Source organism: Carcharodon carcharias, chromosome 20 (assembly GCF_017639515.1).
Source record: "Carcharodon carcharias isolate sCarCar2 chromosome 20, sCarCar2.pri, whole genome shotgun sequence".
Lineage (NCBI taxonomy): Eukaryota > Metazoa > Chordata > Chondrichthyes > Lamniformes > Lamnidae > Carcharodon > Carcharodon carcharias.
This window is the reverse complement of record NC_054486.1, coordinates 73,171,521-73,197,145: the sequence shown is the minus strand read 5'-3', so window position 1 is coordinate 73,197,145 and position 25,625 is coordinate 73,171,521. Positions and strand designations below refer to the sequence as shown.

The following is a 25,625-nucleotide window of genomic DNA, read 5'->3' as shown; positions in this document are numbered from 1 at the left end:
AAAGAAACAATTCTTGAATTGTGAGAACTTTGGAAGATTATGGTTAAAGCCACTGTAATTTCCACACCTATTTCCTTTAAAACCAGTAACTGGAAATCATCAGATCTGGGGCATTTTTTCAATCTCTAGTGCCATTATTTTTTTAATATTATTTTCATGCTAGCATTAACTTTAGTGAGTTCCAGTCCTTGAATTATTATTAATTTCAAGGGAATAACTGTATTTTACTCACTTCCTATATTGTGAAGACAGACACAGAGAGCCAAACTTTCGCAGAATTGGGAAGACTCCACAGATGTTAAAAATGGCTGACAGGATCTGGATGTGGAAGCCTTGCTCCCATTTTTGACATCCAATTTTTGTTAGCAGGGGGAGGGGGCAGGATGTGACTCACAAAGGAGAGAAGCCTTAACTCAGCAGAGCCATTTGAACTTAGTGCTGAGTTCCAACAGACCACATTTTGATGTTGCAAGGGCCTTAACTGGCAATGTGGGAGTAGACATAAACACTCTTAAAAGGGTGGGTAAGGCCTGTTTAAGTGTCATGATTTGAAGTTTTTTAAATACCCCACTTTTTAAATGTGAAGAAAAGGCTGAAACTGTCAGTGAGAGTTTTTTAAAAAACCCTCTGCCTGATTGCTTTGATTGACAGGCCATCTAGTATAAGTTAGAATAAAATATTACCATCTGATCATGCAGTTTCAATAGAGGTCTTTGTAGCCATTTCCCCAATGGCTATTATTATGTCATTGTGAATGCTTGGCTGAGTTTTAAAATCTACAACTATCCCAAGAGAGGCATTCTGAGTTCACAGTTTAATTGGCAATTTAAAGAGGTGATTAAAGGATTAGCTGTCCTTGTTATGGGTTCTGAATAAAAGTTTATTTTTATAAGAGATTAACCACTCAATTAGATTCAAAAACTTTGAATGATTCTCTTGACTGAGAGGTTATTTCACTATCAAGTTTGTATGAGAGCTGTATTCGATTGTTGGAAGTTTGTTTTACATCTCCACAAGACCTCTGAGGTCGGCCTATGGTGGATACTGGGTGAGTGCCTATGGAGGTGGCAGAGTGAATGAGTGGCCAAGGGGTGGGGGGGTGGTGGATGAGAGGTAGAGGGTCTAACAATGTATAAAACAACTGGGATGAAGACCCAGAGAACCAAGGCAGATCTTCTAACCAGCCCAGCTCACCACTAGCCTACCCCCTTTGCCACCTAGGATCTCTTTCTGGGATTGGCAGGCCTGGTTCTATTCCACCCCTGCCTGCCTGGAGTAAACGGGTCTAACAGGGCCCTTTAAACCAAAGCAGGCATGCTGAGTTGGGAAAACTACCAGTCTTGGTTGTGAAAATCCCGCCCAAAATAATTATTCAAAAAGTCTACCGTTTCCTTAATTTTAATTTTATCATGCTTCAAATTTCAGTATGTGAGGTATTACTAATACTTCTAATACTCAAAGCCAAGATATTAGCCTGAATTTTCTTTTACATTACCACCCAGGGTGTAGTGTCATTTTCCCCAACTTCCTTCCCAAATAATTACCACCAGTGTATAAGTAACCAGTGTATAAGGAGGTTCCTTGAGATGTAAATGATATGGGAAGGCCATTTTCTGATTTACTGCTGAAGGTAGGTGTTATTTTGGTAGCAAATATATTTCTTTGAAAGTTCAGTCAAGACTTGTTCTGCTGGTTCAGCATGAGAAAGATACCGAGAAAGGACAGACAGTAGCCAGAGAAAGGAGAGTATAACTGATAGCCCGGTGCTTTTAATAACCACATATTCAGTCACCAGATGAAATAATTCTCAGCTGCCTGTTCTCTATCACTGCCGTCACAAAATTCATCACTGTCAAAGATTTCTGACAAGTTACTTCATGTGATACAAGTCTACATTTCCTGTGCCATCATCTCAACCTGCAAAAATTGAAAAAAATACACAGAATTGAACTTCAAACTATGTGCACCAGCTATGTTAACTTCGCATATTATCTCAACAAGTGCCAAGAATCACCACCACTCTATCCATGACTACTCCTTATCACTGTGTCGACGATTTATGTAACTTGTTCAAACACTTAATCTACTGCTAATCTAAATGTTTTCTGAGTGACATATGATTAATAGCTGGGTGGCTAGAATGGTTCAGAGGACCAACATTATTTTCATTACATAAAAATAGATGTCCTAGAAGGACCAACTTCCAATATCCAGTCTTAGATGAGATGTCATTTCCTGAAGTCAAACATTGGGAACCTTTCGTCCTTGACAATTAACTCCATATCTTAGGGCTTTCCCTGGTCAAAGTTTAAAATGATTAAGAAATCCAATGGGGTAAGTCAATAGGATCCATTTCTTTTGGTGGGGGAAAGCTGATAGAGGGAGCATAATGGAATGCTGTACTTGACTTGTTCTGGATCCCCCACCAGAGAAAAAAGTTTATACTTAAATGAAAGCAAAAGCAAATGCTGGAAAGCACTCAGCAGAGAGGAGATGGTAGCATAGTGGTATTGTCACTGAAATAAAAACAGAAGTGCTGGAAAAACTCAGGTCTGGCAACATCTGTGGGCTAGAGAAACAGAGTTAAGTTTCAAGTCCAATACAATTCTTCATCAGAACTGAAGAGAGGCAGAAGTGTGATGGAAAATGCTGTTGGAAAAGGAGGGAGGGTCAGGGATAGGTTGGAGAGCAGGGGTGATTAAGTAATAAAGATGTCTTGGAACAAATGACAGAGGGAGTGGGAATGGTAGTAATAAAGGAACAAAGCATTGGTCCAGAGTAGATGTTAATGGCAGGATAAAGATCAATGCTGTTTGAAAGCAAAACATGAAAACAAGGTGCAGACTGGCACTTGGGGAGGTGGTTGGTGGGGGGGGGGGGGGGGGGGGGGGGGGGGAGGGTGGGGGGGTGGGGTGGTGGTGGGGAGTTGGGGGGGGTGGGGATCTTACAAAATGGAGGACAGAATTCATGGTCTGAGGTTGTTGAACTGGTAATGTCACTGGACTAATAATCCAGATGCCCAGACTAATGCTCTGGGTTCAAATCCCAACAGGGCAGCTGGTGGAATGTAAATTCAATTAATAGAATCAAGTCCCAGTAATGGTGACCATGAAACTATTATCAATTGTTGCAAAAACCCATCTGGTTCACTAATGCCCTGAAGGGAAGGAAATCTGCCATCCTTACCTGGGCTGGCCCACATGTGATTCCAGGTCCACAGTAATGTGATTGACTCTTAACTGCCTAGCAAGCCAGTCAGTTCAAGAGTAACTAGCATGGGCAATAAATGCTGAACTTGCCAGCAATGTCCATATCCCATGAAAGAGTAAGTTATATCAGGCAGAATCTGCAGTGAGAGAAGCATTTACATTCCAGGTTGATGACCCAGGTTCACATTCCAGGTTAAACGGCCCAATTTTCCATGTTTCCCTCCCCACTGCTCTTCTGCTGTTGTCACTTACTGCTCTTTTGGTTCCACCTTTTGTTTCTTTATCCAGGGATGAAGAACTGTAGCTATGAGGATAGATTGGAGAGGTTGGGACTGTTTTGCTTGGAGAAAAGATGGCTGAGAGGAGACTTGATAGAGGAATTGAAGATCCTGAGTGGTATAGACAGGGTAAATAGTGAGAAACTGTTCCAACTCAAGAGAGCATCACGAACTAGAGGACACGGATTCAAAATAATTGGCAAAAGGAGTAGAAGTGATGTGAGGAAATGTTTTTTTCACCCAGAGGGTGATTGGAGTCTGGAACAAACTTCGAGAGTGTGATGGAGGCAGACTCAATCAAGGTATTCAACAGGGAGTAGGATTGCTATCTGAAAAGAGGAAATGAGTAAGGTAGGGGAGTGGAACTAGATAGAACGCTCTTTCAGAGAGCCAGTGCAGACTTGATGGGCCGAATGACCTCCACTGTCATGATTCTGTGATTGTTACTTGTCCCATTGCGAACCTTTTTTACCCTGCACCATCATCGCTTTTTGTTTGTTTAATGCTCTTGCCCTTGTTTCTCCTCCACTCTCACTTTTCCATTGCATTGTGCTTAAAGTCTGTTAATCTCTAACATCTTCCAGCTCTGAAAAAAGGTCATTGACTCTCCACAGATAAGTCTTGACCTGTTGAATGTTTTCTAGCATTCTCTGTTTTAATTCTGCACTTAAATGTATCTACCCTATTTTAAACACTTTTCTCCTTTCTTTCACATGTGATGTGCAGCATTTGGGAAGCAGAGGCAATGTTAACTCGGCACCTAAAAGGCTGTCAGTATAAATTTATTCATTTTTGGTCAAACTAACTAAAATCTACAACACCACAGTGCCATCTAGGAGTGAAATAAAAGTAGCACAACCAAGCAAAGGGAGAATTTTATCTTGAACAACACCAACAGCTTATATATATGTAGCATCTTTAACACACTGAAACAGCCCAAGGTGCTTCAAAGGAGCATTATAAAACAAAGTATGACACTGAGCCACATGAGGACATATTAGGTCAGATGACCAACAGCTTGGTCAAACTGGTATGTTTTAAGAAGCCTCTTAAAAGAGGAAATGAGGTAGAGAGGCTGAGAGGTGCAGGGACGGAATTCCAGGGCTTGGGACCTAGGCCACTGAAAGCACGACCACCAATGGTGGAGTAATTATAACTGGGAGTGCACAGGAGGCCAGAATTAGAGGGGTACAGATATCTTAGAAGGTTGTAGGGTTGGAGATTATAGAGGTAGCGAGGGGCAAGTCCATTGAGCAATTTGAAAACATGGATGAGAATTTTAAAATCCAAGATGTTGCTTGACTGGGAGTCAATGTAGGCCAGTAAGTATGGCGGTGATAAGAGGTTGGGACTTGCTGTGAGTAAAGACATGGGCGCAGAGCTTTGAATGACCAAGTTTATAGAGGGTAGAATGTGGGAAGCCAGCCAGGAGTGAATTGGAATAGTTAAGTCTAGAGGTAATGAAGGCATGGATGAGGGTTTCAGCAGCAGATGAGCTGAGATGGGCAAAGTCAGGTGAAACCTCATGGAACCAATGGTTTCAACATGCCTCCAAGGTCATTAGTGTTTTTCTCCTGTTTTTCTTTTCCTATTAAATTATCTGTGTCACATGAGACCGATTTGTTCACCTTATACTGATGGAATGCAATATAGAAAATGCTGTTAATGCAATTTAGAGCCAGCATAATAAGTGAGAGTCTGGTTTCTCGTATAGTAGGCAAAAGTTTTAAATTTGATCCACAAAATCAATAAGTATGTATATAAGTTTGTGTTTTTAGTGAGCTCTATTAAGGTAATGTATGGTTGCACAATAATATGTAATTTAATTCCTTTGTGATTTTATTTTGCAGATGATTCATGAATACGTGAGTAAATCAGGTGACATCAGCAATAAACTGAAGGACAAAGCTTTACAAATCTCCTTGGATGAATTAACAGATTTAATACACTGGTAATGTTTATAATAACATTAAGTCCATTGTAGCCTGCTTTACAGTCATAAGTTTACAACCATCAATGACCCTGGAGATTTTGTACCAGTATAGCTACAATAAGTTTTCTCAAGGTGCTTGTTCAAACCACAATGATTGGCGTATGCTGCTACTGAACCAGTATGGAAGTTCAGCCAGGGACTTTGCAGCAGTTCGTAAAGGACAGAAAGGAGAGAGATTGTACTCCTACATGGGAAAAGAATTAAGGTGAAAATCCTGTAGCCCTATCACTGACCCATACTCCCTATGAGTGTGGCTACCCTGCTAGAAACACAGGAAATCTTGAATACTCTTATTGAAAGCTTTTTAATCCTGATTGCATACTTTCAGTCTTATTATCATTTTTATGTTACTTTTTTGTGGACAATGCCTTAACTTCATTAAATAATGGAATCACATTTGAGTGCTATGAAGTTTGAGTGTTTTTTTCACCAGAGTGTGGTGGGGATCTGCAACTCACTGTCCAAAGGGTAGCAGAGGTGGAAACCTGCATCACATTTAAAAAGACACTTGTACATGCATTCGAGGTTCCATACCTCTCAAGGGCTGGAGGGTGGGATTATTCAGGCTATGTCTTTTTGGCTGGTATGGGCACATAAATCTTTCTCTATTTCTATGTTTCAATGAAATAAATTTATAGCACAGAAACAGGCCTTTTGGTCAACTGGTCTGTACTGGTGTTATGGTCCACACGAGCCTCCTCCTACCCTAATTCATCTAACCCTGTCTGCATATTCTTTTATTCTGTTCTCCATTATGTAGTTACTTTCCTTTACAGACATCTATGCTATTCAGCTTAAGTTCCACATTCTAACCACTTTTTCTGGGTAAAGTTTTCCTCCTGAATTTCCCATTGGGTTTATGAGTGACTGTCCTACTTTTATGGCACCTAGATTTTGTTCTTCCACAAGTGGGTAACACCTTCTCTATATCTACCCTATCAAACCCCTTCATAATTTTAAAGATCTCCAGTAGGTCACCTTTAATTTTTCTAGTGCAAACTGTCCAGCCTTTCCAGATAGTTAGAACCTCTCAGTTTTGGTATCATTTTTTTTTTACACCAGCTTCAGTGCCGCTTTACCCTTTTTTAATATGGATTCCAGAACTGTACACAGTAAGTGTGGTCTAACAAAAGGCCTATACTGGTTCAACATTTCTTTCCTGCTTTTCAATTCTGTTCCTCCAGAAATTAACCCCAATTGCTTTGTTTGCATGTTTATGGTCTTGGTAGTATCGTCATCAACAACATATAATGCTTTTAACGTAATAAAACACCCTAAGCTGCTACTTAGTTTTATCAAACAAAATTCAACACCAATTATTCTTGTGAAAAGGGGGAAAAAGATATAGATTCAGGATTTTTAATCCATTCTATATTGGAATTAAATAAGTGTTTCCAGCTATCAGAATAGTAGTATTCCATTTAATCACTTATTTGTGTTTATATAATTTATTTCACTTTTATAAGGGTTGTTATTAGTGAATTAGATCCTTACTAAAGATAACCATACTTGAGTGAAATTTCGTTTAAACGTGATTATTACTTTACACAATATATTTTCGTTAGAATTAAACAATGACTAATTTGGACATTTTTTGAAGCTATCAACAGCATCTGAAGGACAAAAAAAAGAGCATTTCAAACCCGCTGCCACTTTTGATAGTAGGCATCAACAGCTGCATTGACTTAAGGTAAATCTTTTTAGTGATTGATATAAACAGCATAAACAATTTTCTAATATATTCATGTTAGTTGCAGTTTTAAAGAAAGGAAGATTTAAGGACATCCCAAAGCACTTCATGGTCAATTAAGTACCTCGACAGGGCCATCTGTCACTTATTTCTACATTGTGTTTTCACAGAGCGCTGACCCTTGTTCTGCTATTAACACATTCTGTTGCTTTATGTTTATGCCAGTATCGGTGCCGCCTTTAGTCTTTAACACTACCATTAATATTCCCTTTGCCTTGTGTCCATGACATCTTTATCAAATCTCTTCTGAGCTCCCACCTATCCCTGACCTTCTATTCTGCTCCACCTGCTCCACCCCCTCCTAAACAGTAAAAAACCCATCAGCAGAGTGTTATTGTCACAGGACTAGTAATCCAGTGAGCAAGGGTATTGCTCTGGGGACCCGCGTTCGAATCCCACCAAGGAAGATGGTGAATAAAAAATCTGGAATTAAAAGCCTAACAATGAGCATAAAACCATTGTCAATTCATCTGGTGCACTAATGAGAAGGAAATCTGCTGTCCTTACCTGATCTGACCTACATGTGACTCCAGGCCCACAGCAATGTGGTTGACTCTGAAATGTCCTAGCAAGCCACTCAGTTCTTGAGGGCAATAAATGCTGGCCTAGCCAGCGACACCCCCATCCCATGAACGAAAAAAAAACATTTCTACCCCTCTTCAGCTTTGAAGAAGACTTATACGGACTCAAAACATTAACTCTGTTTCTCTCTTCACAGATGCTGGCAAACCTGCTGAGTTTTTCTGGCATTTTCTGTTTTTATTACTTCTGAAATATAGTTGCAGTTCCAGTGTTGGAGAAAAGTTAGCACTATTAGGTCCAACAAAGAATGATGAAATATGTGCCTGATAATTCATTTTTGCTGATATTGATTGAGGGATAACTATTGCCTGGACACTTGTAGAACGTCTTTCCACTGCTCCAGATAGTACCTTGGAATCTTTTACGTCTAACTGAGGGAGCATATTGGACCTCCAAGAATGTAACGCTCCCCAAGTCCTGCACTGGATTGTGTGTCAGGATTATATGATCAAGCCTCTAGGAACATGGGAACTGGAGTGGACCATTTAGCCCCTCAAACTTGTTCCATCATTCAGTGAGATTATGGTTGATCTGCAACTTCATTCAATATGCCCATTGCTTCATATCTCTTAATACCTTTGGTTAACAAAAAAAAATCGATCATCAATTGTTGGCAGTTTGTTGTTCCAAATTTCTGCTATCCCTTGTATGTAGAACTGTTTCCTAATTTCACTCTTGAAATGTCTAGCTTTAATTTTTAGACTGAGTCCCCTAGCCCTACACTCCCCAAACAATGGAAATAATTTTTCTCTTTCTAATTTGTTCCCCTTAATGCCTTGAAAACTTCTAACTTCCAGGGAATACAATCCTATTTGCGAGACCTCTCCTTGTAAGCCCAGGTATCATTCTGGTAAACCTTCGCTGCACTCCCTTCAAGATTAATATATCCTTCTTAAGGTGTGGTGCCCAGAACTACTCTCAGTATTCCATGTGTGGCCTAACCAGGACATGGTACAGCTGAAGCATGACTTTTGCCCCACTTACATTCTAGTCTTCTAAATACAAAGGCCAAAATTCCATTCATTTTCCACGATTATTTTATGTAACTTTTCATGACATTTTAATGATATATATGCCTGGACCTCCAAGTCCCTTTTGAGCTCCACTGTTTCTAGCTTTTCACCATTTAGAAAATACTTTGTTCTATTTTCCCTCACTTTTTCCTACATTGAAATCTATTTTTCACAATTTTGCCCATTCACTAAGTCTTTCAATATTTCATCATAATTTCATGCTTCCCAATACTGCTTACGGTGACTCCCATCATTGTATCATCAACAAATTTGTATATGTGTGTTTCTATTTCTTCATTTACATCATTAGTAAATATGGTGAATTGTTGGGGCCCAACACAGATCCTTGTAGGACACCACTAATTACATCCTGCCAATTAGAGTGCCTGCCTGTTATCTCTACTTTTTGCCTTCTGCCAATCAAAGAATTTCCTAACCAGATCACAAACTTGCCCTCAAATTCATGAGCTTCAATGTTGGCTAACAGTCTCTTATGAGGGACTTTTCTCAACCGCCTTCTGGAAGTCCATATAAATTACATACATAGACATTCCTCTGTCTACTGCTCTATTCACCTGTTCAAATAATTCAATTAGGTTTGCCAGGCATGTCTTTACAAATCCTGGAGCAGTGCTTAATTTTTTTGACATAGCTGGCAAGACTTGCATTTGTTCCCAATCTCTAATTGCCCTTTAGAAGGTAATGGTGAGCTACCTTTTTGAACTGCTGCACTCCATATGGTGTAGGTATACCTACAGTGCTGTTAGGCAAGAAGTTCCACAATTTTGACCCAGCAACAGTGTTCCAAGTCAAGATGATGTGTGATTTGGAGGGAAACTTGCAAGTGGTGGTGTTCCCATGCGCCTGCTGACCTTGTCCTTCTCTGTGGTAGAGGTCACGGGTTTGTAAAGTGCTACCGAAGGAGCCTTGGCACGCTGCTGCAGTGCATCTTGTAGATGGTACACCCTGACACCATGTGCTGGTGGTGGAGAGAGTAAATGTTTAAGGTTGTGGATGGGATGTCAATCAATCAGGCCGTTTTGTCCTGGATAGAGTCAAGCTTCTTGAGTGTTGTTAGAACTGCACTCATCCAGTCAAGTGGAGAGTATTCCATCACACTCCTGACTTGTGTCTTGTAGCCAGGAATTAGGAGATGAGTTACCTGCTGCAGAATTCCCAGCCTTTCACCTGCTCTTGTAGTCACTGTATTTATGCACAGGTCCAGTTATGTTTCTGGTCAGTGTTAAGTTCCAGGATATTGATGGTGGAGAATTCAGCAAAGCTCATGCCATTGAATGTCAAAGAGAGGAACTCAAGGTGAGCTGGTTAGATTCTCGTTGGAGATGACAATTGCCTGGCACTTGCATTGGCATAAATGTTACTTGTCATTTATCAGCCAAGCTGGAATGTTGCCCGGGTTTTTCTGCATATAGGCACAGGCTGCTTAAGTACTGAAAATTTGTTAATGGTTCTGAACTCTTTGCAATCGTCAGTGAATATTGCCACCTCTGACCTTGGAGGGAAGGTTGTTGATGAAGCAACTGAAGATGGTTGGGCCTAGGACACCACCCTGAGGAACATCTGCAGGGATATCCTGGGGCTGAAATGATCCAATAACCACAACCATCTTCCTTCTGTGCTAAGCATGGCTCTAACCAGTGAAGAATTTTAGCCGATTCCCATTGACTTCAGTTTTGCTAAGGCTGCTTGATTCCACATTTGATCAAATGCTGCCTTGATGTCAATTCAGTTGTTCTTGCCTCACTTCTGGAATTCAGTTCTTTTGTCCATGTTTGGACCAAAGCCATAATGAGGCCTGGAGCCAAGTGGCCCTGGTGGAACCAAAACTGAGCATCAGTCAACCGGTTGTTTCTCAGTAAGTGCCTCATGATAGCACTGTTAGCAACAGCTACTATTACTTTGATGATTGAAGGTAGGCTGATGGAGTGATAATTGGCTGAATTAGACTTGTCCTGCTTTTGTATACAGCTATACCTGGGGAATTTTCCCCATTGGCATGTAGATGCCAATGTGCATATTGTGTATTACAAAGATAAAGCTCTTGTAGATAGGTGTGGACGAATGATGCTATTCAATCCATGTAGTCCATTCTTCTGGAGAAAACTACAATCCCCCATTATAGCATCTGTCTTTTTATTGACTGCAAAGGTTTTGTTTCCATTACTCTACCTGAAAGGCCATTCCAGCTCTTTTTTTGTGTGAAGAAGTGACAAAATACTTCCAGACATCAGTCCTGAACTTATCTATTACCTGTTTGCATGTATATCCCCAAGTCCTGCGGTTGTGGTGTATAATGAAACAGTTTTCAGATTAGCCTAATTTATTCCATTTGTTTTTAAAAGGTTCCCTCCTTGTCTCCATTTAAAACAGAAGAGTCTAAGTTTTTCTAATCTTCCCTCATTTCTTAGCTGAATAACACTAGGATCAGTGGTACGGTTCTTCTCTGGACAGTATTCAGGTCTTGGATGTCTCCAGGGAAATTTTCATCTTGCTGCTACCTTCTCATTTATATCTAAAAACATTGCAGGGCCTTTGACCCTAACCACTTTATGTTGGTCTTTATCTTCCAAATGAACAGTAGTCAGAATCCCAAGTGCCAACTTTGTTGTCATTCTTTTTATTTTTTTTTTGCAAAAATATACTTTATTCATAAATCTTCAACAACATTTAAACCATTTCAAAATCACCATCACAAAAATACAATCAGGTTCAACTTTTACAACATGAATCACAAGGTGTATCAGTACAAACAATGAATATTACATTCATTGGCGGACATTCATTTTGAGCTGTACATCCCGAGGGGCTCTTTACAGTTCCCAGCCCCTCGGTGCACTGTGGCAGAAAGGTCTTAAGCAGCGACCCTTCCCCATTGCGCCTCTGCGGTGGCTGCCCCAAGCTTTAGTGTGTCCCTCAGCATGTAGTCCTGTTGTCATTCTTTTTATCCTCTATTTTTCAAGTGGCCATATAATCTATTAAATGTTGACTAGGTCTTTGCTTCAGCACTAATTCTGGTAGTATGATCCACAACTTTATCATACTGCCTGTAAAAATGTTCCTCTTGCTGTTGTTCTAAATCTCTTACACTTAACATATCTATGTCCCCTTGTTCTCATTTTTTCAATTACTGGAAGCATGCTGTTTCTATCAACCCTGTTCCACACACTGGTAATTATGGGTTTATCTAGTGTGTAATATACCTTTAAGAAGAATGCTGCTAAGGAAGATCACATGATCTTTAGTAACCAATAGAAGAGTAGTGCGGGCTATCTCTGTAGTTAGTAGTCAGTAGTTTAGAGTTGGGTTAGAAATGAAAGCACGCAAGTAGTTGCTGCTGAGTACCTTGGTAAATAAACATATTGTTTTCTGCCTAAGAAGTGTCTGCTGGTCAACTCTGTCTATAGTACCAACTTGGCCATCACTTACAACAAGCATGCGGCGAGGATCCAAAAGATCCAACACGTACCTTCATAATTTTAAATACCTCGACCAAATTGCCCCTTAATCTCAAACAAAAGCAATAAAATGTGCATGTTGGAAGAACTAGCAGAAAGGCAGAGGGAAATCCAACCTGGTGTTGCAACATAATATGTACACCAGGTGGCACTCAAAAGCATAGGCTGACACCTAAAACTACCTATTGAATAAAGCCTACCTATTACATTTTACATTTCATTCTCCACACCCAACAACTGAACTCTCAATTATGGTCATTTTTACACATGAAATTCTTATTGTCTTTATCTCCCTTCTTCTCCACCACAGGGAATATGTAAGGTCACTTAAGCAAAACAATGCTGTACACGCCGGCAAAGTAGAAGAAACATTGAACAATGTTGTACGAGAACTCAATAAAATTCTCTCAGATGATATTCTGCTTCAAGTGAAGGTATGTTGGGAAGGGGGTTCTCAAATCATTCATACATCAATAATATGCTACTGCACTGGAAATTTTATTTTCTAGCTTTGTTTTAAGAAACTCATGACAAAGAAATGGCTTTCCAGTAATCAGGATTTTAATCAGATAATAAGCATTGCTGAAAAGTATTGCGAAGAGTTCAGGAAAATGAAACAAGCCAATTGCCAGGTATACTGCTAATATTTCAAATATCAAACACTTCAATTAATAAATGTTGTAAAAAGAATGACTATAATAAATAAGTACAAATTAATTATCTGTTTAAATAAAAGGTCCTGATATCTAGTGTCCACTATCAGTTTGTTAAGGAGTACATTACACAAATCATGAAACAGCGTATTTACTGCAAATCATCTAGACAACGTGACACAGCAGCAAATAAGATAAGAGAAGAATTGGGAGCAATACATAGCGTATATAAAGAACATGTAAGTAACATAAACTATTTTATGTTTGTTTTTATTGTTGAGTAGTCCTTGAAAGATTTTATGCACCAATTGGCATGCTTCCGTCCTAACTTCCCCTGGTGAACCAAAGCCTCTTCAAATGCTACTCATCCACCATATACAGGCCAGTTTATGCCTCATCTTTGTTTACTTTCAAGGATGAACCTTCCTTCAGAACACCTACCAGTCATAAATATAGCAGTAACCCTGTCTGTCATATATTCATGTACATTGCATGCTGAAGGCCTCCTCCCTTAACTAAAATATATTTGTAATGTTCCATTACTATGCTTAGAAGTAGCAAAATATCCTTCTTGTCAGCGTTCGGCCATTTTCCTAAACAATGGTTCACTACACAACTTGATTTTCAAGGCTTGACATTTACTGTGGTCAAGTGCTTTATTAGTCCTTTGACAAGCATAAATAGACTTTTATTGAAGGTTCAACATGATATCCTGTTAATAGTTTTGCTACAAATGAAATCACATTCTCTCAAACTATACAGCTGAAAGCCAGGTACATGTCCTCCATCCCATTTTATTTATGTGAAAAAAACAATCTCTTCTCTGGTTGTTTGCAAAAACAGGCATGATGGCTATAGATAAAGACAAAATACTGCGGATGCTGGAAATCCAAACCAAAAGCAAAAATACCTGGAAAAGCTCAGCAGGTCTGACAGCATCTGCAGAAAGGAATGCAGTTGACATTTCGAGTCCTTCATCAGACTCTTCATCAGAACTAAGGAAATAGAGAAATGAGGTGAAATATAAGCTGGTAAAGGGGGGTGGGACAGGTAGAGCTGGATAGAGGGCCAGTGATAGGTGGAGGCAAAGAAGAGATTGCCAAAGATGTCATAGACAAAAGGACAAAGGGGTGTTGATGGTGCTGATCTTATCGAAGGAATGTGCTAATGGGGACATTAAGGGTAGCAAGCAGGACAAGCTAGTGGCAGATGGCCCTAGTCGGGGTGGGGTGTGGGGAAGGGAACGAAATGGGCTAAAAGGTGGATATAAAACAATAGATCAAAATAAATTTAAAAATAAGTGGGAAAAGAAAACTTTTTTTTAATTATAAATTATTGGAAAAAGGGGGATCAGAAAGGGGGTGGGGATGGAGGAGAAAGTGCATGATCTGAATTGTTGAACTCAATATTAAGTCCAGAAGGCAGTTAGGTGCCTAATCGGAAGATGAGGTGCTGTTCTTCCAGTTTGCGTTGAGCTTCACTGGAACATTGCAGCAGGCCAAGGATGGACATGTGGGCATGAGAGCAGGGTGGTGTGTTGAAAGGGCAAGCGACAGGGAGGTCTGGGTCATGCTTGCGGACAGACCGAAAGTGTTCTACAAAGTGGTCACCCAGTCTGCGTTTGGTCTCTCCAATGTATAGGAGACTGCTTTAGGAGCAGTGAATGCAGTAGACTAAATTGAGGGAAGTGCAAGTGAAGTGCTGCTTCACTTGAAAGGAGTGTTTGGGCCCCTGGACAGTGAGGAGGAGGGAAGTAAAGGGGCAGGTGTTGCACCTTCTGCAGTTGCATGGGAAGGTGCCATGGGAGGGGGTTGAAGTGTAGGGGGTAATGCAGGAGTGGACCAGGGTGTCCCAGAGGGAATGATCCCTGCGGAAAGCCGCCGGGGGGGTGAAGAGGAGATGTGTTTGGTGGTGGCATTATGCTGGAGTTGGTGGAAATAGCGGAGGATGATCCTTTGAATGCAGAGGCTGGTGGAGTGATAAGTGAGGACAAGGGGAACCCTATCATGGATCTGGGAGGGAGAGGAAGGCGTGAAAGTTGATGCACGGGAGATGGGCCGGACACGGTTGAGGGCCCTATCAACCACCGTGGGTGGAAAACCTCGGTTAAGGAAGAAGGCAGACATGTCAGAGGAACTGTTTTTGAAAGTGGCATCATCAGAACGGATGCGACGGAGGCGAAGGAACTGAGAGAATGGGATGGAGTCCTTACAGGAAGTGTGAGGAATTGTAGTTGAGGTAGCTATGGGAGTCGATAGGCTTGTAATGAATATTGGTGGACAGTCTATCACCAGAAATAAAATAAAAGGTGTGGCTATGGGTACCCGCATGGGCCCCAGTTATGCCTGTCTCTTTATGGGGTATGTAGAACATTCCTTGTTCCAGTCCTACTCAGGCCCCCTCCCAAAACTCTTTCTCCGGTACATCAATGACTGCTTCGATGCTGCTCCGTGCTCTCGTCTGGATCTGGAAATATTTATTAATTTTGCCTCCTATTTCCACCCCTCCATCATTTTCACATGGTCCATCACTGACACTTCCCTTCCCTTGCTTGACCTCTCAGTCTCAATTTCTGGTGATAGACTGTCCACCAATATTCATTACAAGCCTATCGCCTCCCACAGCTACCTTGACTACAGCTCCTCACACTCCACTTCCTGTAAGGACTCCATCCCATCCTCTCAGTTCCTTCGCCTCTGTTCCATCTGTTCTGATGATGCTACCTTCAACAACCGTTCCTCTGACATGTCTTCCTTCTTCCTTAACCGAGGTTTTCCACCCATGGTGGTTGACAGGGCCCTCAACCGTGTCCAGCCTCTCCCCCGCGCATCTGCCCTCACACCTTTCTCTCCCTCCAAGAACCATGATAGGGTCCCCCTTGTCCTCACTTATCACCCCACCAGCCTCCGTGTTCAAAGGATCATCCTCTGCCATTTCCGCCAACTCCAGCATGATGCCACCACCAAACACATCATTCCTTCACCCCCTGGTGGCTTTCCGCAGTGATCATTCCCTCTGGGACACCCTGGTCCACTCCTCCATCACCCCCCACACCTCAACCCCCTCCCACGGCACCTTTCCATGCAACCGCAGAAGATGCAACACCTGCCCCTTTACTTCCCTCCTCCTCACCGTCCAAGGGCCCAAACTCTCCTTTCAAGTGAAGCAGCACTTCACTTGCACTTCCCTCAATTTAGTCTACTGCATTCACTGCTCCCAATGTGGTCTCTACATTGGAGAGACCAAACGCAGACTGGGTGACCGCTTTGTCGAACACCTTTGGTCTGTCCGCAAGCATGACCCAGACCTCCCTGTCACTTGCCATTTCAACATACCACCCTGCTCTCATGCCCACATGTCCGTCCTTGGCCTGCTGCAGTGTTCCAGTGAAGCTCAATGCAAACTGGAGGAACAGCACCTCATCTTCCGACTAGGCACTTAACAGCCTTCCAGACTTAATATTGAATTCAACAATTTCAGATCATGAACTCTCTCCTCCATCCCCACCCCCTTTCCAATCCCCCTTTTTCCAATAATTTATCATTTAAAAAATATATATATTTCTTTTCCCACCTATTTTTAAATTTATTTTGATCTATTGTTTTTTCTCCACCTTTTAGCCCATTTCGATCTCTTTCCCCCACCCTACCCCCCACTAGGGCTATCTGCCACTAGCTTGTCCTGCTTGCTACCCTTAATGTCCCCATTAGCATATCCCTTCGATAACATCACCACCGTCAACACCCCTTTGTCCTTTTGTCTATGACATCTTTGGCAATCTCTTCTTTGCCTCCACCTATCATTGGCCCCCTATCCAGCTCTACCTGTCCCACCCTCCTCTACCAGCTTATATTTCACCTCGTTTCTCTTTTTTAGTTCAGATGAAGAGTCATTTGGACTCGAAACATCAACTGTATTCCTCTCCGCAGATGCTGTCAGACCTGCTGAGTTTTTCCAGGAATTTATGATGGCTATTGATATTCAGTTAGCTGCATTATGAAGTAATTAATAAACAGTGCTTTAAATAATCTAACCTGTATTTAGCTCACATATTCATACTGTTCTAAACTCTAGCCTTATTTACAATTTGCTAGTTTTGTATATCTGATTGTTCCTTTAATTTTTGAAATTAAACCACTCCTAAATTTAGCCAAACCTGATGAAAGGTGTAGTTTACGAACATTTTTTGTTTGGGGAACTCCTTGCAAAATATTAACATGCTTTTAGAGACCCCAAGCGAATATTGACTCTTCAAAGACATCTGTCTGAAATTCCAAAAGAATGTATCAGACAACTAAAGGAAAATAGGGAAATCTTTGCAGATTTGATCATTACAATACAGTAACAAGTGAGTTGTTAGGAAGTGAACAAATATATAAATATACTTCCTCAGAATAAAATAACTATTTTTGGAAATGATTCAATCAGCTAAAAAGCATAGTAGTCACGTGACAACTTCTGGTAAAAAGCTGATTCTAAAAGTATAGATATTTGTCATGTTGATTCAGAAACGTATAAATTACTGCCTTGTAAGTTTTAGTATCATCAGTAGCTGTGTGATAGAAGCCAAATATTTTAAAATTGCTTATAGAGTGCATCAGTACAAGTAATAAATTTTAAGGTGTGGATGTGTGAACTAAACCTTTTATTTTCCAGGGCAGTACTGCTTTGTGGCTTTTTCCGGTAACTCAAGATTTGTCTGATTTTATTGGTTCAAAAAAAAATGAACTTGAGACAAAACTGAACAAATTACATATGGACTTTCCAGATATTGGGTAAATTGGTCTGCTTAGTACCATTCATCTTTATATGCTTTTAAGACTTGAGGGTATTTAATGATTTCTTTGTCTTTAGCTCTCTCAACATGGAAGTTTGTATGCTGAAAGTTTATATTGAGAATTTAGGCACATGTTTGATGCATGGACATCAATTTTACATTTGTTTAAATTATTTATGATCATTTTTGTTAATAAATAATTAATCATAAACATTCACATATAGGTAAGGTTTCATGTTGTCTGCTCCCTGCCCTCTGGTTATTAACACTGCACCTAATCTCTGTCACGTAGCCTGAACTTCCTTTGCATGTGATTTTGGCTGCTGCGCTGAACCTGAGCCCAATACTTTTCTCTCTTTTTCTTCACTTGTTCTTTCATGGGATGTGGGCATCACCAGCCAGGCCAGAATTTAACATCCATCCCTAATTGCCCTTGAGAAGGTGGTGGTGAGCTGCCTTCATAAACTGCTGCAGCCCATGTGGCGTAGGTACACCCACAGTGCTGTTAGGAAGGAGGTTCCAGGATTTTGATCCAGCAACACTGAAGGAATTTCAATATAATTCCAAGCCAGGATGATGTGTGGTTTGGAGGGGAACTTGCAGTTAGTGGTGTTGCTGCCCTTGCAATTCTACCATCGAAAAAGACAAGTTTGGAAGATGCTGGCAAAGCAACCTTGGTGAGTTGCTGAAGTGTATCTCGTAGATGATACAGACTGTTGCCACTGTACACCAGTAGTGGAGGGAATGAATGTTTAACCTGATGAATGCGGTGCTAGTCAAGCAAGCTGCTTTGTGCTGGATGGTGTCGAGCTTCTTGAGTGTTGTTGGAGCTTCACTCATCGGGGCAAGTGGAGAGTGTTCGATCACACTCTTGACTCGTGGCTTGTAGATGGTGGACAGGTTTTGGGGAGACAGGAGGTGAGTTCCTCGCCACAGAATTCCCAGACTCTGATCTGATCTTGTAACCACAGTATTTATATGGCTAGTCCAGTTCAGTTTCTGGTCAATAATCACACCCAGAATGTTGATAGTGAAGGATTCAGCTATGTGTAATGCCATTGAATGTCAAAGGGAGAACTTAGAGTCTCTCTTGTTGGAGATGGTCATTGCCTGGCACTTGTGTGGTGCAAATGTTACTTGCCACTTGTCAGCCTGGGCCTGATTGTTGTCCAGGTCTTGCTGCATATGGATACGCTTCAGTACCTGAGGAGTCATGAGTGATGTCAAACATTGTGCAATCATCAGCGAACATCCCCACTTATAATCTAATGATGGAGAGAAGACCATTGATGAAGCAGCTGAAGAAGGTTGAGCCTAGGACACTACCCTGAGGAACTCCTGCAGTGATGACCTGGGACTGAGATGATTGACCTTCAACAACCACAACCATCTTCCTCTGTGCTAGATATAACTTCAGCCAGTGGAGAGTTTCCCCCCTGATTTCCATTGATATCAGTTTTACTAGGGCTCCTTGATGCCACACTCGATCAAATATTGCCTTGATGTCGAAAGCAGCAAAGGCTCTCACCTCACCTCATAGTTCAGCACTTTTGTCCATGTTTGGACCAAGACTGTTAGGAGTCAAGTGACCCTGGCAGAACCCAAATTGAACATCAATGAGCAGGCTATTGCTAAGTAAGTGTCACTTGATAGCACTGTCAACAATCCTTTCCATAATTTTGCTGATGATCAAGAATAGACTGATGGAGTGGTAATTGGCCGTGTTTTTGTGGACAGAACATGCCTGGGCAATTTTCCACATTGCTGGCTAGATGCCAGTGTTATACAGTACTGGAACACGGCTATTTCTGGAGCACAAGTCTTTAGGACTACTGTCAGAATGTCATCAAGGTCCATAGCTTTTGCAGTATGCAGTGCCTTCAGCTGTTTCATGATATCACATGGAGTGAATCACTGGTATCTACAATGCTGGGCATCACAGGAGAATGTTGAGATGGGTCATCAACTCAGCACTTCTAGCTGAAGATGGTTGCAAATGCTTCAGCCTTGTCTTTTGCACTGATGTGTTGGGGCTACCCCATCATTGATAATGTGGATATTTGTGGAGCCTTCTCCTCCTGTTGGTTATTAAATTGTCCACCACCATTCACGACTGAATGTGATAGGAATGCAGAACTTAGATCTGATCCATTAGCTGTGGGATGCTTGGCTCTGTCTATCGCATGCTGCTTCCTCAGCTTGGCATGCAAGTAGTCCTGTGTTGTAGCTTTACCAGATTGACATCTCATTTTTAGGTATGTCTGGTGCTGCTCCTGGCATGCCCTCCTGCACTCTTCATTGAACTGTGGCTGATCTCCTGGCTAGATGGCAGTAGTAGAATGAGGGATATTCAGGGCCATGAGGTTACGGATTGTGGTTGAATATAATTCTGCTGCTGATGATGACTCATGGTGCCTCATAGATGCCCAGTTTTGAATTGCTAGATCTGTTCAAAATCTGTTCCCATTTAGCACAATGGAGAGTATCCTCAGTGTGAAGGCAAGGGCAAAGATGGATCATCCATGGGCACTTCTGGCAGAAGATGGATAAAAATGCTTCAGTCTTGTCTTTTGCACAGATATGGGGATATTTACGATGACACATTCCTCGGTTAGTTGTTTAATTACTCACCACCATTCATGAATGGATGTGGCAGGATTGCAGACCTTTGACCTGATTCATTACTTGTGGAATTGGTTAGCTCTGTCTATTGCACTTTGCTCCCCTTGTGCAGTCTTGTGTTGTAGCTTCACCAGGTTGGCACCTCATTTTTGGCTATGACCTGTTTTGCTCTTGACATGCTCTCCTGCAATCTTCTTTGACCCAGGGTTGGCCCCCTCGCTTGATGGTTATGATAGAGTGAAGCCCATGAGATTACAGGTTGTGGCTCAGTACAATTCTGCTGCTGCTGATGACCCAGCACCTCATGGATACCAAGTCCTGAGTTGCTAGATCTGTTCCGAATATATCCTTTTGTGTTGCTTGGCACTGCCACCATGCTCAATGGATGGTATCCTCAGTGTGAAGACATGATGTCATCTCTGCAAGGAGAGTGCGGTAGTCACTCCTACCAATATTGTCATGGACAGATGACTCTGCGATGGGTAGGTGGTAAGGATGAGGCCAAGTAGAACAAAAACAAAAATACCTGGAAAAACTCAGCAGGTCTGACAGCATCTGCGGAGAGGGATACAGTTGACGTTTCGAGTCCGTATGACCCTTCATCAGAACTAAAAAATATAGAAATGAGATGAAATATAAGCCGGTAGACGTGGGTGGGACAGGTAGAGCTGGATAGGGGGCCAGTTATAGGTGGAGGCCAAGAAGAGACTGCCGAAGATGTCATAGACAAATGGACAAAGGGGTCTTGACGGTCGTGATATTATCTAAAGGATATGCTAATGGGGACATTAATGGTAGCAAGCAGGACAAGCTAGTAGCAGATAGCCCTAGTGGGGGTAGGGTGGGGGGAAGGGATCGAAATGGGCTAAAAGGTGGAGATGAAACAATAGATTGAAATAAATTTAAAAATAGGTGGGAAAAGAAAAATATATTTGTAAAAAATGATAAATTATTGGGAAAAGGGGATTGGAAAGGGGGTGGGGATGGAGAAGAGAGTTCATGATCTGAAATAGTTGAACTCAATATTAACTCCAGAAGACTGTAAAGTGCCTGGTCAGAAGATGAGGTGATGTTCCTCCAGTTTGCATTGAGCCAAGTAGGTTTTTCCCACTTGTTGGTCCCTCACCACCTGCCAAAGAACCAGTCTAGCAGCTGTGACCTTTAGGACTCTACCAGCTCAATCAGTAATGGTGCTACCTAGCCACTCTTAGCAATAGACATTGAAGTCCCCCGCTCAGGGTACATTCTGTGCCCTTACCACCCTTCTTCCAAGTGACGTTCAACGTGGAAGAATACTGATTCATCAGCTGAAGGGATTGGAGCAGTAGGTGGTAATCAGTAGGAGGTTTCCTTGCCCATGTTTGACCTGATGCCCTGAACTTCATGAGGCCCAGAGTTAATGTTGATAACTCGCAGGACAACTCCCTCTAACCTGTATACCACTGTGCCTGCACCTCTGGTGGGTCTGTCCTGTCATTGGGACAGGATTTACCCAGAGATAATGGTGATGGTGTCTGAGACATTGTCTGTAAGGTATGATTCAGTGAATATAACTCTGTCAGGCTGTTGCTTGACTAGGAATTTTGGCACAAGCCCCCAGATGTTACTAAGGAAGACTTTGCCATTGTCATTTTTGGTGACTAAATGATGTCAGGTGGTCCATCCAGTTTCACTCCTTATTGACTCAGTTTGATACAACTGAGTGGCTTGCTAGGTCATTTCAGGAGTCAACCACAGTGCTTTGGGTTTGGAGTCACCTGTAGGCCAGACCAGGTAAGGGCTACAGATTTTCTTCCCTAAAGGGCATTAGGTTTTTACGACAATCAACAATGGTTTCAAGATCGACCTTACTGAGAGTAGCTTTTAATTTCAGATTTATTAATTGAATTTAAATTCCACCAGCTGCCATGGTGAGATTTGAACCCATATTCCCAGACCATTTGCTTGGGCCTCTGGATTACTAGTCTAGTGATATTACCACTACGCCACCTCCTCCCCTCTTCCCATGATAGGCTTCTCTTTTGACTTACCCTTATCCTTGCTCATCTCTATGCCACCTTTCAGCTCCTCCTTTCAGGTGTTTGCTCCACCCAATTCTTATCCCACTCCAACTTAGCTTCCTTTACTACTTCCGCTGCCATCACCTTGAATTTCCTTTGAACTGTTACCCTTTGTACCTTGATAAATGTATTTTCAGCCAAGCTGTAAATTTTTTTTGTTTGCCATAGTTTATGTATAGATTCTCCTAATTTTTGGTGTTCCCTCTAATTTACAGCGAAGAGCATGTTTCAGCCCTTCTTTATTTCCGTGGGATCTCTAGAGGGAGAAAGAAAATCAACCTAATTAAGTTTTTCAACCAACTGAGAAAAGATCCAGAAGGCTCAGTACCAGAATCCCGCCATTTGCTGTTTGAACAGATTGCTGTCCCTGCGCCGCTGGGCTGCATGCCTTTATTTACTTAAAGTCAAAATTATATCCATAAATTTAATGGATCTATCTTGAATATTCCAAGCATCCTTGAGCATAACATTGTAATTTAAGTTATCTCCAATATATAACGGCTACAAAAATTACTTTTACCATTTGCAAAGTGATACAATTCTTAAATAAGTCGACACATTTTTATAACTTAGAAAATCCCTTAATATGCCCATTGTCCACACTTATATTTGCTATTGGTCCTAAAGACCTGATAATATCAATGTGTTTTAATTATTGTACTCACGATGGCTACATATACTGATGACAGAGTGTCAGTTTCGTTGAAAAGCAGAACTTAAATACTTGGGACTCTGAGATTCTTTAATAATGAATTCCATCAGGTAGCAGAGAAAGTAGAAAGTATCCAAGTGAAAATCATAGCCTTTCTAGTGTCTGCAGGTGAAGGTAGGTACAAACAAAATTACAGCCATGCAATGATTATGTCCTGCTTTTGCTCACGTACCTTAAGGCTTCCTGAAATATGTCTTCCCAAATTTCAAGTGCCTCAATTTTTTTAAGGCACAGAAAATACATATTCCCAGTTGAAATCTATATTAATATTGCTGTCCTTCCTGGATGCTCAAAATATGAGGTGTCTCCTCCTTTAAGAGGAATTGTAAACCATTTCTGATCCAATATTATTAAGCGCATCTGCTGAGAAGGTTATGGGGCTAGCCTAGAAACAGGTACTTTTGTGTGTTATGACATGGCAGGCAGATCAATTCCATGAGGGAAACTTGATCCCGCTATCGCAACGATTTTACAATTTGTGTTTATTTTGAAATGTGTGCGTTGAATTCAGAAGTAATAAATCCACCGAGACCTGTAGAGATTCTTTTTAAACTAAATTAAAATATTTATCAATAAAAGAAAAGATGTCAAACACATACGTAAGATTCCAGTTACTTAATACTATAGTCAATACTAAAATTCTGACCTAAGCTGACTCCCAAATGCACCCCTTGTAAGGCAACAGTCCAAACTAGACTTTAAAGTAAAAAAAAAAAAGGCCTGCACAATTTTCACATTTAAGGGCTGGATGCAACAGACTTGAGGGGTAGAATTTTCTGCTCAGTGTGCGGGCACGCGCCCAACATGCTGAAGCGTGAAATAGCACGCAATGACATCGGGCGAGCGTCCCGACGTCATCACATACTTGCACGATATTTCTGTCAGCAAACACATGCATGTGAGAGTTGGCAGCACACCCACTGAAAATTAAGAGGCCTACTGAGGCCATTAAAATAGCAACTGATGTTGATTTTTCACTGCTCGTCCAACATAATGGATAGTGGGCGGGCAAATCTGCCAGGCGGCCTTTGCATTTTTGGGGAAACCTCACCCAAGGGTGGGATGAGGTTTCCATGATTAACTTTAAAAAAAGATTAAAATGTTTTGAAAAAATTTTCATCCTCCGTATGTTGAGGTGTCTCATTCTGACGCATGAACATTTTTTCCCAATTTTACATTCTGCTTCTATTGATTTTAAATTTGTCAGCTCCCTGCCTTCGGGGAGCTTTCATTCCGCACTCCCCCGCGCCCACGCTGACTTCAGCGCTCGCCCTCCTCCCACCCCGGCAGTGCTGAGCCTTTCAGCGCGACTTGCAAACTGGCTAGCCGTTAATTGGCCAACCAGAATGAAATCCCAGTCGGGGGCCAATCGTGGTCAGCGGCCCGTTCCCCGGACGCTCCTGGGCCTGCCGATCACGGCCGCCTGCCGACCCAAAATTTCTACCCATGCAGAAATGGCTGGAGGCGTTTCTGAGGATGTTTTGCTGGATGTCACCAGGCCTGTCTCCATAGCCTTTCATTCTCCCGTATATACGTTTTCTCTCTTTTAATCTGTAAATTCCATTGTTCTGTATGTCCTTGAAAACGCACTTTCTCATAATATAAAACTTTCCATGGTGCTAATATTGTCAGTTACCTTTCTGAAAAATAAACACACTGCTTGGCCTAGCTTCTCCTGTTAGATGTAAACATCCGACTATCTCTTCAAAATTCAAACTGCCCCAATTTATCTAAAAATGCAAATTCTCCTCATGTTCTAAGACCAGCCATTTTGACGTATTTAGCATTTCAAACCCCTCTGTACCTAATTTCTTTTGATGTTTCCAAACCTCCAGAGCAGCTGCCTCCAATTCAATTAAATCCCACACACACTCACAGAAACTATCCAAACCCCACTATTAACCTACTTTTACAATAAGTCACAATGATATTATGAAAATTATTATACTTTAGTGATGTGGAAAAATAAAATCCAAGAAAACCTTGGATTAATTGACCTCAGATAATTCATCTTAAACAACACTTTGCATTTATAATTGGGGATACAAATCTTGATGGGAAGAAATGGGAGTGAAGCAGTGGAAGTGTGCTCGATATTTCTTTTTGAGATTACAAGTTGTTTTCACCCAACTTTAAATGGAAGCTGTTGTGCCCAATATTAAGCACTTCTAAGAGCAGACTCCAAAGTTTTTGGTACAATCTGGTTTACTAGGAACTAGTAAATTTTTGTTTAAAGTAGACAAAATTTGAGATCCAAGACACTAAGAGAATAAAACCACAAGTTTCCAAGAGTTTTGAACAAATGCTTGGCAGTTAACTTTCAGTCACCATCACTGGTGCTTTCTCCATGGCAATGCCACTTGCCAACCAATCAGCAGTCTCTTCACATATAGTATAAATTGTTGCTTTCCCCTTATGTTGGTAATCTTGCTAGCATCCTGAGTGCAAGACGAAAAGCTAAGACATGTCTTTCTTTCAGCAGTACTCAAGTTCTGTACTA

The 25,625-nt window shown here is 41.4% G+C and overlaps 1 protein-coding gene across 6 annotated transcripts in view; it reads left to right on the top strand.

Annotated features, from left to right (window-relative positions):
• LOC121292236 (exocyst complex component 3-like) overlaps nucleotides 1–23,721 on the top strand; it is a 52,024-nt gene extending 28,303 nt beyond the window's left edge. For 2 of the 6 annotated variants that reach the window (XM_041213964.1, XM_041213959.1), the window contains 7 exons: nucleotides 5,338–5,438; nucleotides 7,081–7,170; nucleotides 12,612–12,735; nucleotides 12,811–12,933; nucleotides 13,038–13,193; nucleotides 17,611–17,729; nucleotides 22,629–23,721. In XM_041213964.1, the coding sequence (XP_041069898.1) occupies nucleotides 5,338–5,438; nucleotides 7,081–7,170; nucleotides 12,612–12,735; nucleotides 12,811–12,933; nucleotides 13,038–13,193; nucleotides 17,611–17,729; nucleotides 22,629–22,815 (900 nt within the window). In that variant the 3' untranslated portion in view covers nucleotides 22,816–23,721. The remainder of the gene's footprint in view (nucleotides 1–5,337; nucleotides 5,439–7,080; nucleotides 7,171–12,611; nucleotides 12,736–12,810; nucleotides 12,934–13,037; nucleotides 13,194–17,610; nucleotides 17,730–22,628) is intronic. The other 4 variants (XM_041213960.1, XM_041213962.1, XM_041213961.1 and 1 more) reach the window with 4 other exon arrangements.
• The last annotated feature ends 1,904 nt before the right edge of the window (nucleotides 23,722–25,625 follow it).